A 14,124-nucleotide genomic window follows, 5' to 3' on the forward strand; every position below is an offset into this window, starting at 1 on the left:
GGGTGTCATCCTGGGTTTCTTCTTCATGGGTTTGGGTGGCATTTTGTAATTGGGCAGAAAAGTCCTATTGTGGGCTCTTTGGGATCAGTTATTGGGTTAAAAGGGAAAATAATCTAGGTGTCAATTCTTTATTGGATAGTTTAGTCTTAAAGGACCTTCTAACAAGAGATTGTTGGCCATTTTGTGCCTTCTAATGAAAAGCTGCTGAACTCATGGTTGTGAGACTGTTTTACTGATAAGAAAAAATAACACCCGCGTCCAAACATGAACTACTGTCTCAAGTGCCTTCAATGCAGACCCAGAGAAACTGATAATTTTCTCCTAACTTAGATTTTTTAATAAGTAGTTTACATAAATGAGAGTTATGTGTTAGTAAGTAGTTTACATAAATGAAAGTTTTAGCTTTACTTTTCAGTCTGGTACTCTTTTACATTGTGATGTCTCAATGTAATATATTGATTCACTTTTTTGCTCTGCAATTAAATTTGTAATATATGCAAACTACTTCCTTTTTGGTGTGATGGCTCTGTTATCTGAAAAAGAACTGTTTGATTTTGCCTTTCTCACCTTCTGAATTGACACATACACGCTCAGTTTAAATACTTTGATGAGGAATAAGCTGGGTGCTCTTTAGCACCAGCATGTTGGGATCTCTAGCTGGTCAGAGTGACACCAAGAAAAGTTAGAAAGTCTCTTTGTCCAGCCCAGCACTTGAAGAAAGAGTCAGAGCTCTTATTTTCTTGGTGTCAAGGTTGTTTATTTATTTATAAATAGAATTTATAAAATTCTTTCTCCTGTCCTGCTGAGGTCAACTCAGTACAACAGTCAGTGGCACTCTGCCTGTCCCCAGGGTGGTGGTATGTGTTTATACTGAAAACTAGGTGTATAATGCTTACAATTACTTTCCAATACCTATCACCTATGTTAGACAGCGAGCTTCTACTCTAAACCAATTTCAAAGTGCCAATATCATAGCAGAAGATGGAGGCCAGGAAGAAGAAGAAAGGCTGGACACAAGCAGTTCCCTCCATCTTGCCCCTCAAATCCCCATTCTAAAACCCCCAAAATTTACCTTTTTCACCTTGTGATAAATTCACTATCATTCTACTTAATTTGTCATGGCTTGCAGATCTTCATCTAAGGTTGGTAACTTGCCCCACGGGTCATAATGAAAACCACAGGCATGTTGGGCTGTGTGCCAGGGTCTCTGAGCCCCCAGGCAGGGGTCTGGGCTGCTCAGGACAGCCAGAGGGATGTCCTGGGTCCGACACCAGCACGTGGAGGTGAAATCACAAATACCCCTCCAATCCTCTGGCTCTAGCCCTGCCTGTAGCGGTCTCATCCGGAGCCTAAAGGGCAAGCAGGAGCATCCAGAGGGAAGTGAATGACTTCCTGCCACGGTAAGCATTTCCCCGTTCCAGAGATTATTCCTGCCTCCGGCGTCCTCCTGCGCTGCTGCCCTGGGAATAGGGAGCGCTTGTGCGGCACAGGAACTGCGAGCGCTGCCCCCTTCCTGCTGCTGCGGGACCCCAGCCCTTCCCTCCGGAATAAATTTTTATAAAATAGCTGGACATCTGCTGAGCTCGGCTTGGCTAGATCTTGTTCTATCCATCTCATAAAGGGGAAAGATTACTCGGCAAAATACTTCAGTTGTTACTTCATAAACACAGCAGTTCATACAGCTTCCAAAAGTTATTTACGCAGCTATTACCACGTAGTTTTACAATCCTGCCTTTTTATCGCTAAAATCCCGGCCGCTGCCATTCCTCGCTGGACAAATACAGAACAATGGGGAGCCTTGGCGTGGTTTATCCCTCTATCAAAACGAAGGCGGTTTTGCCAAAATGAGGGGAAATGTCTGCGAGTGGTTTTATTTCCCGGGCGGAGTGAAGGGAGCTGAGCTGTGGGGACTCCCTTATTGCCGTAGGAAGTTATTGGGGAGCGCCCTCGGGGAAGGCGGCGGGAATATTTACTGCGAGCGCCGGGACACCCGAAAGCTGCTCAGCTCGCCTCATAAAATGTTTGTACATCCTGTTCCCACGCAAAAACGGCGAGGAGAGGAAGTCGTTTCCGAACCAAATGAACTTCTTTATTCATCAGAAAGCCTAAAAATAACAAAACAAATTAGGTAATTTAAATCGGCGTTCCGGGAGCCGCCTCGCCCTCAGCGGCAGCGCGCAGGCGCGGCGCATCGATGACTCGGGGAGCGTCTGGCGCTGCCTGCCCGCTCCCGTCCCAGAGCGCTCGCTGCCCGCGCCGCCCGGAGCCGCCGCCGGCACGCAGGACCATGGTGAGGGGCGCTGGGGCGGGTCAGGGCTCCCGGCCCGGGACACCGCACCCCCACCGCCTGCCCGGCCTGCCCAGCCGGCGCGGGGCAGCCGCGAGAGCGGGCGGCGGGGAGCGGGCCCGTGAGTAAGCAGTTCCCGGGCCACGCGGGGCCGCGGGCGGGACTGGGCCTCGCTGGCGGCGTGAAAAGGAATGGGAGCGGGGAGCGGGCCCAGCTTCGGGGCCGGGACAAAGAGCTCCGGGCCCCTGCGAGGATCCACGGAGATATCTCTGCAGGGGTCTGGAGCAGCTCTGCTGGGAGGAGACTGCGGGAGCTGGGCCTGCTCAGCCTGGCAGAGAAAGCTCAGAGGGGATTCATTAATGCGTACAAATATATCAAAGGGGGCTAAGAGCGTGGTGCCGGACACTTTGCAGTGGTGCCCAGGGACAGGATGAGGAGCAGTGGCCATAAACTGAAACAAGAGAAGTTCCACCTCACCATAAGGAAAAACTTCTTTACACTGAGCGAGTCAGAGCATTGGAAGGGCTGCCCAGGGAGATCATGGAGTCTCGCTCTCTGGTCACATTCAATCCCACACGAATGTGTTCCTGTGTCACTGCTCCTGCGATCCTGCCGTGGCAGGGGTGTTGGACTGGATGATTTCCAGAGGTTCCTTCCACCTAATAGTTCGGCAAAAGGAATTTAACAAAGTAAGAATTTGTTCACAGAAAGGATGGTCATTGGAATGGGCTGCCCAGGGAGGTGGTGGAGTCACCATCCCTGGAGGTGTTCAGGGGGGCTGGATGTGGCACTCACTGCCATGGCCTAGTTAACAGGATGGTGGTCAGTCACAGATTGGACATGATATATCAGAAATCTTTCCAACCTTGTTGATTCTGTATACTGGGATTCTGTGGGAGCAAGCAGGGTTTCCTCCAGGAGCACTCTGTTAGCTTGTTAAGGATACTAATGAGTTTTATTTTGTTCATTCCAGTTTCGCAACCAGTATGACAATGATGTCACGGTTTGGAGCCCGCAGGTAAAACCTTTATACACTTGCTCACTGGAGTTTTAACTTGCTTTTTGGGTTTTCTCCACCTCACAGCAGTGGTATTGCAGTCACAAAGGTTGTGCTCAGGTGCCTGAAGCTTCCTGCAGGCTGCTCCTGTCTCCCTTTGTAGGCTGTAGGTGTCCAGAAAGCCCTCACTCAGCACATCCCTGTCTGCTGGTGTATGAACCTGAGTGCTGCTTAGCTGGGCCTTGTCCCCTCCAGCTGCTTAAGGCAGTTGCTTTCTAAATGTACCTGTGAGGTACAAAAGAGATGCTGTCATCTTTGGGTGGTTGGGCAGGATGATCTTGTAAAGGTCCCTTCCAGTCCAAACCACTCCATGACTCTGATACATTCACGGAGCTACAATAAGTTGGTAAATAAGGTACACAAAGCATGAAACAGTTTCAATCTCCCCAAAGTTAGACCACTGCTGGTCTTTCTCCCTTCTGTCCACTAGATAATATGGGAAAGAAACAATTTAGTTTATAATTGGGAGTTCAAGTGAGATTTGAATTTGAATCTGAGTTGGAACTCTGAATCAGTTTCACACTTTGTATTGTTACTGAAAACATATACTGTGTGTTCTGAAACGTAGACAGCTTGTGTTGAAAGTAAATATTCTGGAATTTTAAAAGCCACTGTCAGCTGAGGTACTTAATATTGCTTCTTCTCTCACTATGGATATTTTAAGACACTTAGAGAAAACCAGAGCCTTGGAATAAGACTCATTTATTCAGCAAAACTAGAGATTTATTTAAAATGCAAGTAGCAAATTGTATTAGTATAAAGCTAATGTATCATTAGTTTGTGGGTTTGTATTGCTACTGAAATTCTTCATCATCTAGTACTATATCATGTGAGATACAGTGCAACAGAGAGTGTTCTATCCTTTCCATTCTCCATGAAGACAACCTTGAATATTTCCCTTTTTTCAGTCAATACCATGATAGGTGTAAGTGCCTTTGAGTTGTTTTAATCCTTCTTAATGATTGTGTTTCTCTGTTCTGTATCACAAACTAATTTTTTGTCTTATTTGTTACTTTAAAAATTACTTTTAAAACTAAAACTTGAGACTTCTAGCAGCAAAATATCAAAAGCACAAATTTTTATGTTTTCCTTAAATTGCCTTGAAAATATTAACAGTGTTGGATTTTTTCTGAAAAATACCTTTAAAATTGCTACTATGCTGCAATTGCTGCTCCATCCAGTCTTGCAGGTGAGGCAGTGATGTGATGCCATAAGAGTTTTTGGCACTGTTAATGCAGGAGCAAATCATACTTTATTGGGGAAATGTTTTCAAATATGTTAAATATTTTCAAATAGTAAAGAAAAGGAAGTAGAAGATTTAAAAACTTGAAGTAGTTTCACATTTTTACAGTCTTGCATGTTGTTCCTGACAGCTGACAGATTCATGTTGGACAGGTTACTGCAATTCAGTGCTGCTCTTGGGCAGGAAATATCCTATGTTATTGAAATTCCCGTTACAACAGGAGTGAAATTTGACATTTCTAGTCTCTCTAGTAGACTTAAATAAAAACCTTATGCCAAAAATCCCCAACAACTTATGGAAAAGTGGTGTTCTGTAGCTCATCCCTTGCACATTCACCATAAGAGCTGCTGTGTTCCACTCCCTGCCAGCTGGTGGGATGCAGCTCCATGGTGTCCATGCTTGCAGGACAGGAGTGCCCACGTTGGCTGTCTGACATGGGAGTGCTGAAAATGGGAAAAACCCTCAGTGCTTCTGTTACATGGACATTAAAGCTCCTGGCACCTTGCAGAGCTTGTAAGGACTTCATTTTCTTGGAGACCTCTACTCCTGTTTCAGACTTGGCTGCAGTTGGCCAATAACCTGTTCAGAAGTTTTTGGGGAGTGGCTGGTGAGACACAATTGTGTAAGACTCATTCCTGCAGCAAAGCCGATTAAAAGTTAAGTGTCCGACTTCAGCTGGAAGTTCCGTCTTTGAATCTCTTTTGATTTAACCTGTTGTGCAGTGAGTGTCCCCACTGGGGTGGGGAATCAAAGGTCTGAGAGTGCAAAATTGGAAACTGATTCAGAGGATTAACTAGAGAGTGACTGACAACCTTTGACTTGGTTTTGCAGGGCCGAATTCATCAGATAGAATATGCCATGGAAGCAGTGAAACAAGGCTCAGCTACTGTGGGGCTGAAGTCAAAAACTCACGCTGTCCTGGTGGCTCTCAAGGTAACTTCTGACCTCTGGAATCAGTGGGGACAGTACTGTTCATAGAAAAGTTTTGGTTTGGCAGATTAGTTTTGTGCAGTCTGTACTTAGACATGAAATGTGAATGCAGTTGCAAGATTCCCTTTGCTTGAGGACTGAAATACTTCCAGTACTTATGCAAAGCAAATCTGCACAAAATGGTGAAGGAAATGAGTAGAAGATTTTTTTCCTATAACAAATGTGTTCCTCTTTTTTTTTGTTTTCATTTGTTATTAAGCAGTAAATCTATTCCTTTCTTTTCCCAAAACTTGACTAAGTGTCTGTTCTTTCTTTTGTTCTGAGAGAACTGAGGTGGAATTAGATTTTTCTTGTCTCCTGTTGCAAGTTTATAAATTTAAATTTTTTTTATTGTTTCATGAACATATTCAGTTCTTGCTGTAAATGTTAGCAGATTTCTCCACAGTGCTTGGCAGACTGTTCAGTTTGCTACATAGCTTTCTCCTTTTATGCATAGAGAGCACAGTCTGAGCTGGCAGCTCATCAGAAAAAAATCCTGTATGTTGACAACCATATTGGTATCTCCATTGCTGGACTCACTGCCGATGCAAGACTCTTGTGGTGAGTATCCTGCTTGTTGACATACACAGTGCTGCAATAATGAGGGAAAGTTCATTCAGACTATTGCAAATGACATTTTCTGCTTTGCTAAGGATTAGGCTTGAGTTGCTGCTTAATGTTGTATTATGCCAAAGACCTCAGCATGAAATTCTGGCAAGTTTTTAACTAGTTGGCAGAAATCTCATTTGTTTGGCTTAAAATTTTGCTCTTTGGTTTTGTTACAAGTAAAACAGTCCTGTCTGGTTTCCTCAGTGTGATAGGGTTTCCAAGCAGTCTGAGAAACTCCATCATTCCTTTTCTTCTGGCAGCTGCTTCTGTGTCCACACATTTGAGAAGGTTATTAAACACATACAGTGCTGTTTGTGTGGGCTTCAGGGGGGCTTGCTTTTAGCAACTTTGATCAGAAGGGGTGGCAAGGATTTCTGAAATAAGTTTCAATTGCTGCAGTGTCACAAAGCAATGTTATCATTTAACCTTGCCATTTCTCCAGAGGATCCGTCTGTTGCCTGCCTGAACTTCTACTTTCTCTGCATTTGTATGGCTGAAATACCCAGTTCATGCTTTACCAAACCTGTGGTCAACTTTCTCAATAACAATGATAGGTCATGCAGAAATGAAATCATGGAAAGCCTTTGACCCTTTTTCTCAATGAGCAGAGCTGAAATGAAAATTCTTACCTTAACAAAGCCTTGAGAAAAATCCTCATTGTATTTTTGATCTATGCACTGATTTGAATTTTTAATTATTTTTTTCTATTTTTGCTCCCTAGCAATTTCATGCGTCAAGAGTGTTTGGATTCCAGATTTGTGTTTGATAGACCCCTCCCAGTTTCTCGCCTAGTGTCACTAATTGGAAGCAGTATCCTTTTTTTATACAATTCACATGAAATGACTTTCATCTGTCACAGCTTAAAAGTTGAAAAAGGTTTTTGGACAGTTCTTCGTTCACACTGCTTGTGTATACTTTTGGAAAATATTCCATAAAGATGCATTTTGGTCCATCTCTGCTTGGTTTAGGAGAACTCTTGGGTAATTATCATATAATTTTGAGGTTGTTTCCTTAGCTTTGTTAAGAAACCCAGATTCCAACTCAGCGCTATGGCAGGAGGCCCTATGGAGTGGGACTGCTCATCGCAGGCTATGATGTGAGTAAGCTGCTCTGGCTGCACTGATCTGCAGGAGAATGTGCTCAGGGAACTTTATGCAACAAATAGATGTTGAGAGGGAAAGATGGAAGTGGCAGACTCGTCAAAATTCTCTGAATTAGGAAATACTTTTCTGTATCTTACTCTAAAACATAACTCAGAAGTGTTAATTAATAGTTAATCCTAGCTATACTTACTGAGTATTTTAAGGTGCAAAGATGATATTTGTTTATGTAAATATTTTGCAATTGATTTTGGATGCTTACAAACTATTATTTTTAAAACTTCCAGTAAGAAAATGGATGTGGAAATCACCACTGGCCTCTCTCTCACTTGTTTAGCAACAACATTTTGCTTAATGCAGCACACAGAGAATCTCTATCCTCAAGATTGTTGACATGATGATGGTTGGAAGAAATTATGATATTGCCTGAAATTTGGATGGTGTGGTCTAGCCTACAGCAAGTTTTTATTTTTTTGTAGATAAGACAGAATGTATGTAAAATACCTGCTGCAAGCCATGAAGTAGGGAGCATACTTGAGCAGTGCAATTTGTAGAACAGAGAAAGAAATACTTCTTTGTGCCAGCCATCTTGTCCCTTTAAAAGCTGCAGATAAGCAAAGTGGGAAAAAAAGAGTTTTGGTTTTTTTTTTTTTTTAATTGTTGTAGTGTTTTTTTAAACAACAGTTTGGAAGGAATTGCTTAAGAAGAGTGATATGATCAGCAATATAAAATATGTTTCTGTGCACACATGTAGGTGTGATGTACTATGAAAATGTAGTGTCATGGTTTGAGCTTGGCACAGAGCTAGTGCTCCTATGAAAATGCTCTCACTCTGGTGTTTGCTGTGAGATGTGATTAGGAATAAGCAAAACAGGCTCTAACTTAAACATAAAGAATACTTTATTACTTAAACTACAGGAAAATAGGGAAAAACTATAAGGAAAAGAAAAAAAAATTGAAAATTTTACAAAAAACTACTTTTCTCTTCTCCACTACTTGACTTTCTCAATCTAATACATTTTTTTAAATCACTAACTGCTTAGCTTGGCACTACACTTTAGTATACTTAAACTTCAGTTCATGAAGAGGAAAGGAGTCTTTCTTGTTCTATAGGCTTCTCTTGGAAACACACTGAAACTTCGTGTGCTTCTCTGTCACTTCGGCACTGCCCGGAAAAAAGTCTTTTTGCTGCTTGTGACATCTTTTTTCTATGCTCAGTGCTCTTACTACTGTGCATGGACTAGAACTGCTTTTAGGGTTGTCTTTCAAGGATGCCTTGTCTCACTCTAAAAAGGCACAGTCTTTGCTTTGGGACATCTGTCTCCCTCATATTTCTCCAACCCCCTGGGGCCGGGGGGTCCTCACGATGAACCTTCTTGGTTCTGAGCTACTGCTTCTCCTTAAGTGCAGTCTCTGTGTCACAGGAACAACTGAGTCTATGGCTACAAGAAAAGTCTAGCTAAAAGGCCACTCTAAATCATCTCTCCCCATTCAATTATTTCTACGTTCTTCGGGCCAGGTTTTTGTCTCATCTCATCTCTTATCTCTTTTCTTATTCAGCTTCGAGGAGGATTAGCATTTTTGCAAGGCCCCAATCATGAAAGAAAGGGGTTAAAACTTTCAGTCTCTGTCTGTCTCGGAGCTGCGGCACTCCTACACACGCTGCCGCTCCAGCCGGGCACTCTTCCCCCCCCTCTTTCTCTTTTTGGGCCGGCTGCTATCACATTCGGTGTCGCCGGCTCTCTCTCTCCCTCCTGGGGGGGGGGGGGGGGGGAGATGGCTGCCCGAGGGCTGACTCCCTGGGATTTTCTACTCTTCTATCTTCGAGGGCTTCTTCACTTCCTATCTCTGTCTAGGCTCAGGGCCTACCACGTGGCTGCCCCTCCCCCGCCCAGCAGCAGCAGCTGGACGGGAGGGAGATCTGACTTCTTCGCTTCAACGTCTCAAGAGAGCCTGCCAGGGGCAGAGCTTTGCTTTTTAACTCCTGTGTATTCTCGGAGGTGTGTCCAAACCCCACTGGCTACACCAGGTGTCAGTATTAAACTCTGAACTTTCATTGGTTTGACTACAGCTTCCCAGAATTCCCACTTCTTCGTAGTCAAACCACCACATTCTACCTTTCACTTCTGAGAATACACTTTCTAAAATTATCAACAAAATTACAAAACACTTCTACACAACAATACTCTAGATTTATTATCTATTTACTTTAACTTAGTACATGCTTTGTTCTTATTCTTCTTTGGTCTTATCTTACAGCTTTATCTCATCATTTTCTTGTAATTTGATTTCCCGGTCAGGGAACCAAAAAATGTCATGGTTTGAGCCTGGCACAGAGCCAGTGCTCCTATGAAAATGCTCTCACTCTGGTGTTTGCTGTGAGATGTGACTAGGAATAAGCAAAACAGGCTCTAACTTAAACATAAAGAATACTTTATTACTTAAACTACAGGAAAATAGGGAAAAACTATAAGGAAAAGAAAAAAAAATTGAAAATTTTACAAAAAACTACTTTTCTCTTCTCCACTACTTGACTTTCTCAATCTAATACATTTTCTTAAATCACTAACTGCTTAGCTTGGCACTACACTTTAGTATACTTAAACTTCAGTTCATGAAGAGGAAAGGAGTCTTTCTTGTTCTATAGGCTTCTCCTGGAAACACACTGAAACTTCGTGTGCTTCTCTGTCACTTCGGCACCGCCCGGAAAAAAGTCTTTTTGCTGCTTGTGACGTCTTCTTTCTATGCTCAGTGCTCTTACTACTGTGCATGGACTAGAACTGCTTTTAGGGTTGTCTTTCAAGGATGCCTTGTCTCACTCTAAAAAGGCACAGTCTCTGCTTTGGGACATCTGTCTCCCTCATATTTCTCCAACCCCCTGGGGCCGGGGGGTCCTCACGATGAACCTTCCTGGTTCTGAGCCACTGCTTCTCCTTAAGTGCAGTCTCTGTGTCACAGGAACAACTGAGTCTATGGCTACAAGAAAAGTCTAGCTAAAAGGCCACTCTAAATCATCTCTCCCCATTCAATTATTTCTACGTTCTTCGGGCCAGGTTTTTGTCTCATCTCTTATCTCTTTTCTTATTCAGCTTCGAGGAGGATTAGCATTTTTGCAAGGCCCCAATCATGAAAGAAAGGGGTTAAAACTTTCAGTCTCTGTCTGTCTCGGAGCTGCGGCACTCCTACACACGCTGCCGCTCCAGCCGGGCACTCTTCCCCCCTCTCTTTCTCTTTTTGGGCCGGCTGCTATCACATTCGGTGTCGCCGGCTCTCTCTCTCCCTCCTGGGGGGGGGGGGGGAGATGGCTGCCCGAGGGCTGACTCCCTGGGATTTTCTACTCTTCTATCTTCGAGGGCTTCTTCACTTCCTATCTCTGTCTGAGCTCAGGGCCTACCACGTGGCTGCCCCTCCCCCGCCCAGCAGCAGCAGCTGGACGGGAGGGAGATCTGACTTCTTCGCTTCAACGTCTCAAGAGAGCCTGCTAGGGGCAGAGCTTTGCTTTTTAACTCCTGTGTATTCTCAGAAGTGTGTCCAAACCCCACTAACTACACCAGGTGTCAGTATTAAACTCTGAACTTTCATTAGTTTGACTACAGCTTCCCAGAATTCCCACTTCTTCGTAGTCAAACCACCACATGTAGAAAATGTCATGCTCCAGCAGCAGAGTTGGTGTGAATTTCTATATTTGTTTAACGTTCTGTGGGGGTTTTCTTCTCTCTTTGTAGGATATGGGTCCTCACATCTTCCAGACTTGTCCCTCTGCAAACTACTTTGACTGCAAAGCAATGTCCATTGGTGCTCGTTCACAGTCAGCACGAACTTACTTGGAGAGGCACATGACTGAGTTCACTGACTGTGAGTAATGGAACTCTCTACCCACTGGTGTTCACCAGTTCTGCAGTTTATCTCCTGCTGCTACTCCATCCTTTTGCATTTAGTAAGATGAAGAACTGTTATTTATCTTACTGTAAATCTGCACAGAGAAAATTTCAGAGAATATGATTGAGATTTTCCTGTGGATGTTTATTACATCTAATGAAAAGAAAAGCTGTGCTCAGAAAAGCTGTGAAAAACATGAAAAGCCTCTGCTCTTTTTAACCCAGGGAAAATGTTTCCATAGCAAAGCAGGGTTAGTATGTCAGGGCAAGTATTTAGGTGCTGCATTTACAGTGGTGAATTTATTTTGGTATGGGATGATAATGAGGAACCGCTGAATACCTGCTTGGGGGAAAAAAACATGAAACAAGGCAGGGGTCAAACATGGATGTGCTAGACGTGAGATCTAGGGGAAGGCTGGTTTCTCAAGGAAAACTTTTATAACCAGCTCTGCTCAGAAAGGAGAGGAGGTCTAGGAGTCAAGTTGACCCAAAAATCTCACTGATTTTGGAGTTGTCAGGTAGGATTAGGGAGAAGGGGAATGAGTGTCTAGAGGTAATACCATAAAGTTTGTCAATGTCTTTCTGATTCCATTTTAAGGTAATCTGAATGAGCTAGTTAAACATGGACTGCGAGCCCTGAGAGAGACTCTTCCTGCTGAACAGGATCTGACCACCAAGGTAACATCTAGGTCTCCTTTGCCATTGTTACTTGGAAGTAACTTTGACAAAATTCTTGTGAAGTATGGCTGGCACTGAAGCTTGGAAGCTGAATAATGGTAGATAATACCTTCATTTCATGTCACCAGTTTATCTACTGTTCTGTGTTCATCTCAGATTTAAGTTTCTTCACAAAAACGATGCTTTCACTAAAGAAGGCACTGTTTCCCTGGTGGCTTCACTCTTATCTTGAGCTTTGGTCAGTGTTTCAGATGCATTACCTGCAGCTGTACAATCCCAGCTTTGCATGGTAAGCAGTCAGTAATTCACCTGGGCAGTGAGTGAAGGTATTGCACCAACAGTTTATAGAGCATCCAGCATCATAAAGCTGCACAAACATTTGACAATGAATTGAGGACCTGTTGAAGAAGAAAATTCTAAGGATTTCCAATTATCTACCATTTTCCATGATTTTTTATTCTTAGTGCACCATGTTTTTTAGGCGTCTTAAAATACTGAAAATCAAAATGAAATTAGAATAGGTGGTTTTAAGGAATTGCTAAACAGGAAACAAAATAAAAGAAATCGAAATCCTTGAATGGCATTACTTAAAAGATTTTGAAATGTGATAGCTTTTGTAAGTGAAAGGTGTAAAGCCAAAGTTAATTGGAGGAGAATGCTTCTCACTGCTTCCAACCCTTTACTTGACAGAATGTTTCAATTGGGATTGTGGGCAAAGACATGGAGTTTACCATCTATGATGATGATGATGTAGCACCATTCCTAGAAGGTCTTGAGGAAAGACCACAGAGAAAGGTGAGTGGTTCAGATATGAATAAATAGGCTTAGTTGAAGGACAATAATTAGATATGATCTACTATGTTTAACATAAATTTAGGTCTACTACTCTTGCAGAGTTTTAGGAAGGTGATTTTTAAAATATGTAGTTACTGTATGAACACTGTATAATCTTAACTGGTAACTCAGATGCTTATTAAATCAATTTATACTGGATTTATGCCAGGCTGTTCCAATATCATCCTCTTTCCTCATCTCTGATCAAGTATGAGTTTTCACTCTTTTACAGCAGAAGTGGTTGCATATGTTTCTCATGCCCTTAGCAAGACGCCTCTGTAGTCTCCTAATTACCAACTGTGCTTAATTTGGATAACAGTAATTTGTGAGCTGCAGTTACCACTCATGGTGCTCCCGTGGGGATAAAGCTGATTTGTCAAGTGTTGTCTTCTGCCTTCCTAAAATGTTTCTTTTCCCTCTCTTGAAGCCGGTTCCGCCTGTTGAAGAAACCGTGGAGAAGGCAGAGGAGCCCATGGAGCACTAGTTGGTGGATGAGTTCCTCTGTTAATGTAAAATTACCCAGGAACATTTATCCATTTGCTGGTAACTTTATCCTCACCTATATATGTTTTCTGACGCTACATTCTGAGGATTGCTCATAAAGAAAGAAACCAACCAACCCACCTACCTGTAAAAGATAGGAGGACATATCTGGGTGTAACTTGGACAAGAAGGGTATAATCATTTTCTAAATAGTACATGATACTGTTTTATAAAGAAAAGATGCTGTCTTTAACTCATAAGGACAAGTGGAAATAAATCACTTTCTCGGAGTCTGCTGTGAGTTTGGTTCTTTTTCAGTCTGAAAAAACAGCTATTCACAAACAGCAGTGTCATATCAAGGTGCCATTCTGTTTGACCATTTGTTAGAGTGTTTGCTTACCATGTAGAACTGAGAGGATCTTAAAATGCCTATGAAACCATAAAATAGTCATGGAGCAAACAGGGAAGAGCATTTCCCTGTGCCAGTTTGTCCCAGCTGAAAAGGCATGTGTGGTTGTGAGGCTGAAGAAGCATAAAGCTGACAACCAATTGTGGTCAGGTTTTTTGGGGGGGATTTACTCAACCCCAGCTCTTTCAGAATGTCATTCTTTCTTTGGAGCCATCAGCCAGCCTTGGGGCAGAACAGGGCTTTTAGCAAACTGAGGGCTGAGTTGGAGTAACAAAAAACCACAAGTTCCCATTAGAGGAACTTCTGAGCTGAGCTATGGAATTCGCATTGCTGCTGAGCCAACAGGTTCTGCAGGGCTTTGTCCCTTCAGCTTGGTCTGTACCTGGGGCCCTTTGGATTTAAGCTGAATGCCACAAAATTTGGGACTAACAGTGACTTCCTCAGGGCCATCTGTCAGGGAAGCCCAGTGAATTGGTGCTTCCTGGCTGGGATGCTATAAGCAAGACTGAGTTCAGTCTTTTCTATGTTGGATCATTCTAATATAATTATGGAACAACCTTTTGGGGTGACCCACATA

At 43.0% G+C, this 14,124-nt stretch overlaps 1 protein-coding gene across 1 annotated transcript; it reads left to right on the forward strand.

Moving 5' to 3' along the window:
* Positions 1-2,141: 2,141 nt before the first annotated feature.
* PSMA1 (proteasome 20S subunit alpha 1) lies at positions 2,142-13,428 on the forward strand. The gene is made up of 10 exons (XM_074543399.1): positions 2,142-2,290; positions 3,261-3,305; positions 5,419-5,520; positions 6,014-6,117; positions 6,887-6,975; positions 7,191-7,261; positions 10,991-11,120; positions 11,742-11,821; positions 12,512-12,616; positions 13,083-13,428. The coding sequence occupies exons 1-10, from the start codon at positions 2,195-2,197 to the stop codon at positions 13,137-13,139; spliced, it is 879 nt and encodes a 292-aa protein (XP_074399500.1). The 5' UTR covers positions 2,142-2,194; the 3' UTR covers positions 13,140-13,428.
* Positions 13,429-14,124: the final 696 nt, after the last annotated feature.

Source organism: Zonotrichia albicollis, chromosome 6 (assembly GCF_047830755.1).
Source record: "Zonotrichia albicollis isolate bZonAlb1 chromosome 6, bZonAlb1.hap1, whole genome shotgun sequence".
In the NCBI taxonomy this organism is placed as follows: domain Eukaryota; kingdom Metazoa; phylum Chordata; class Aves; order Passeriformes; family Passerellidae; genus Zonotrichia; species Zonotrichia albicollis.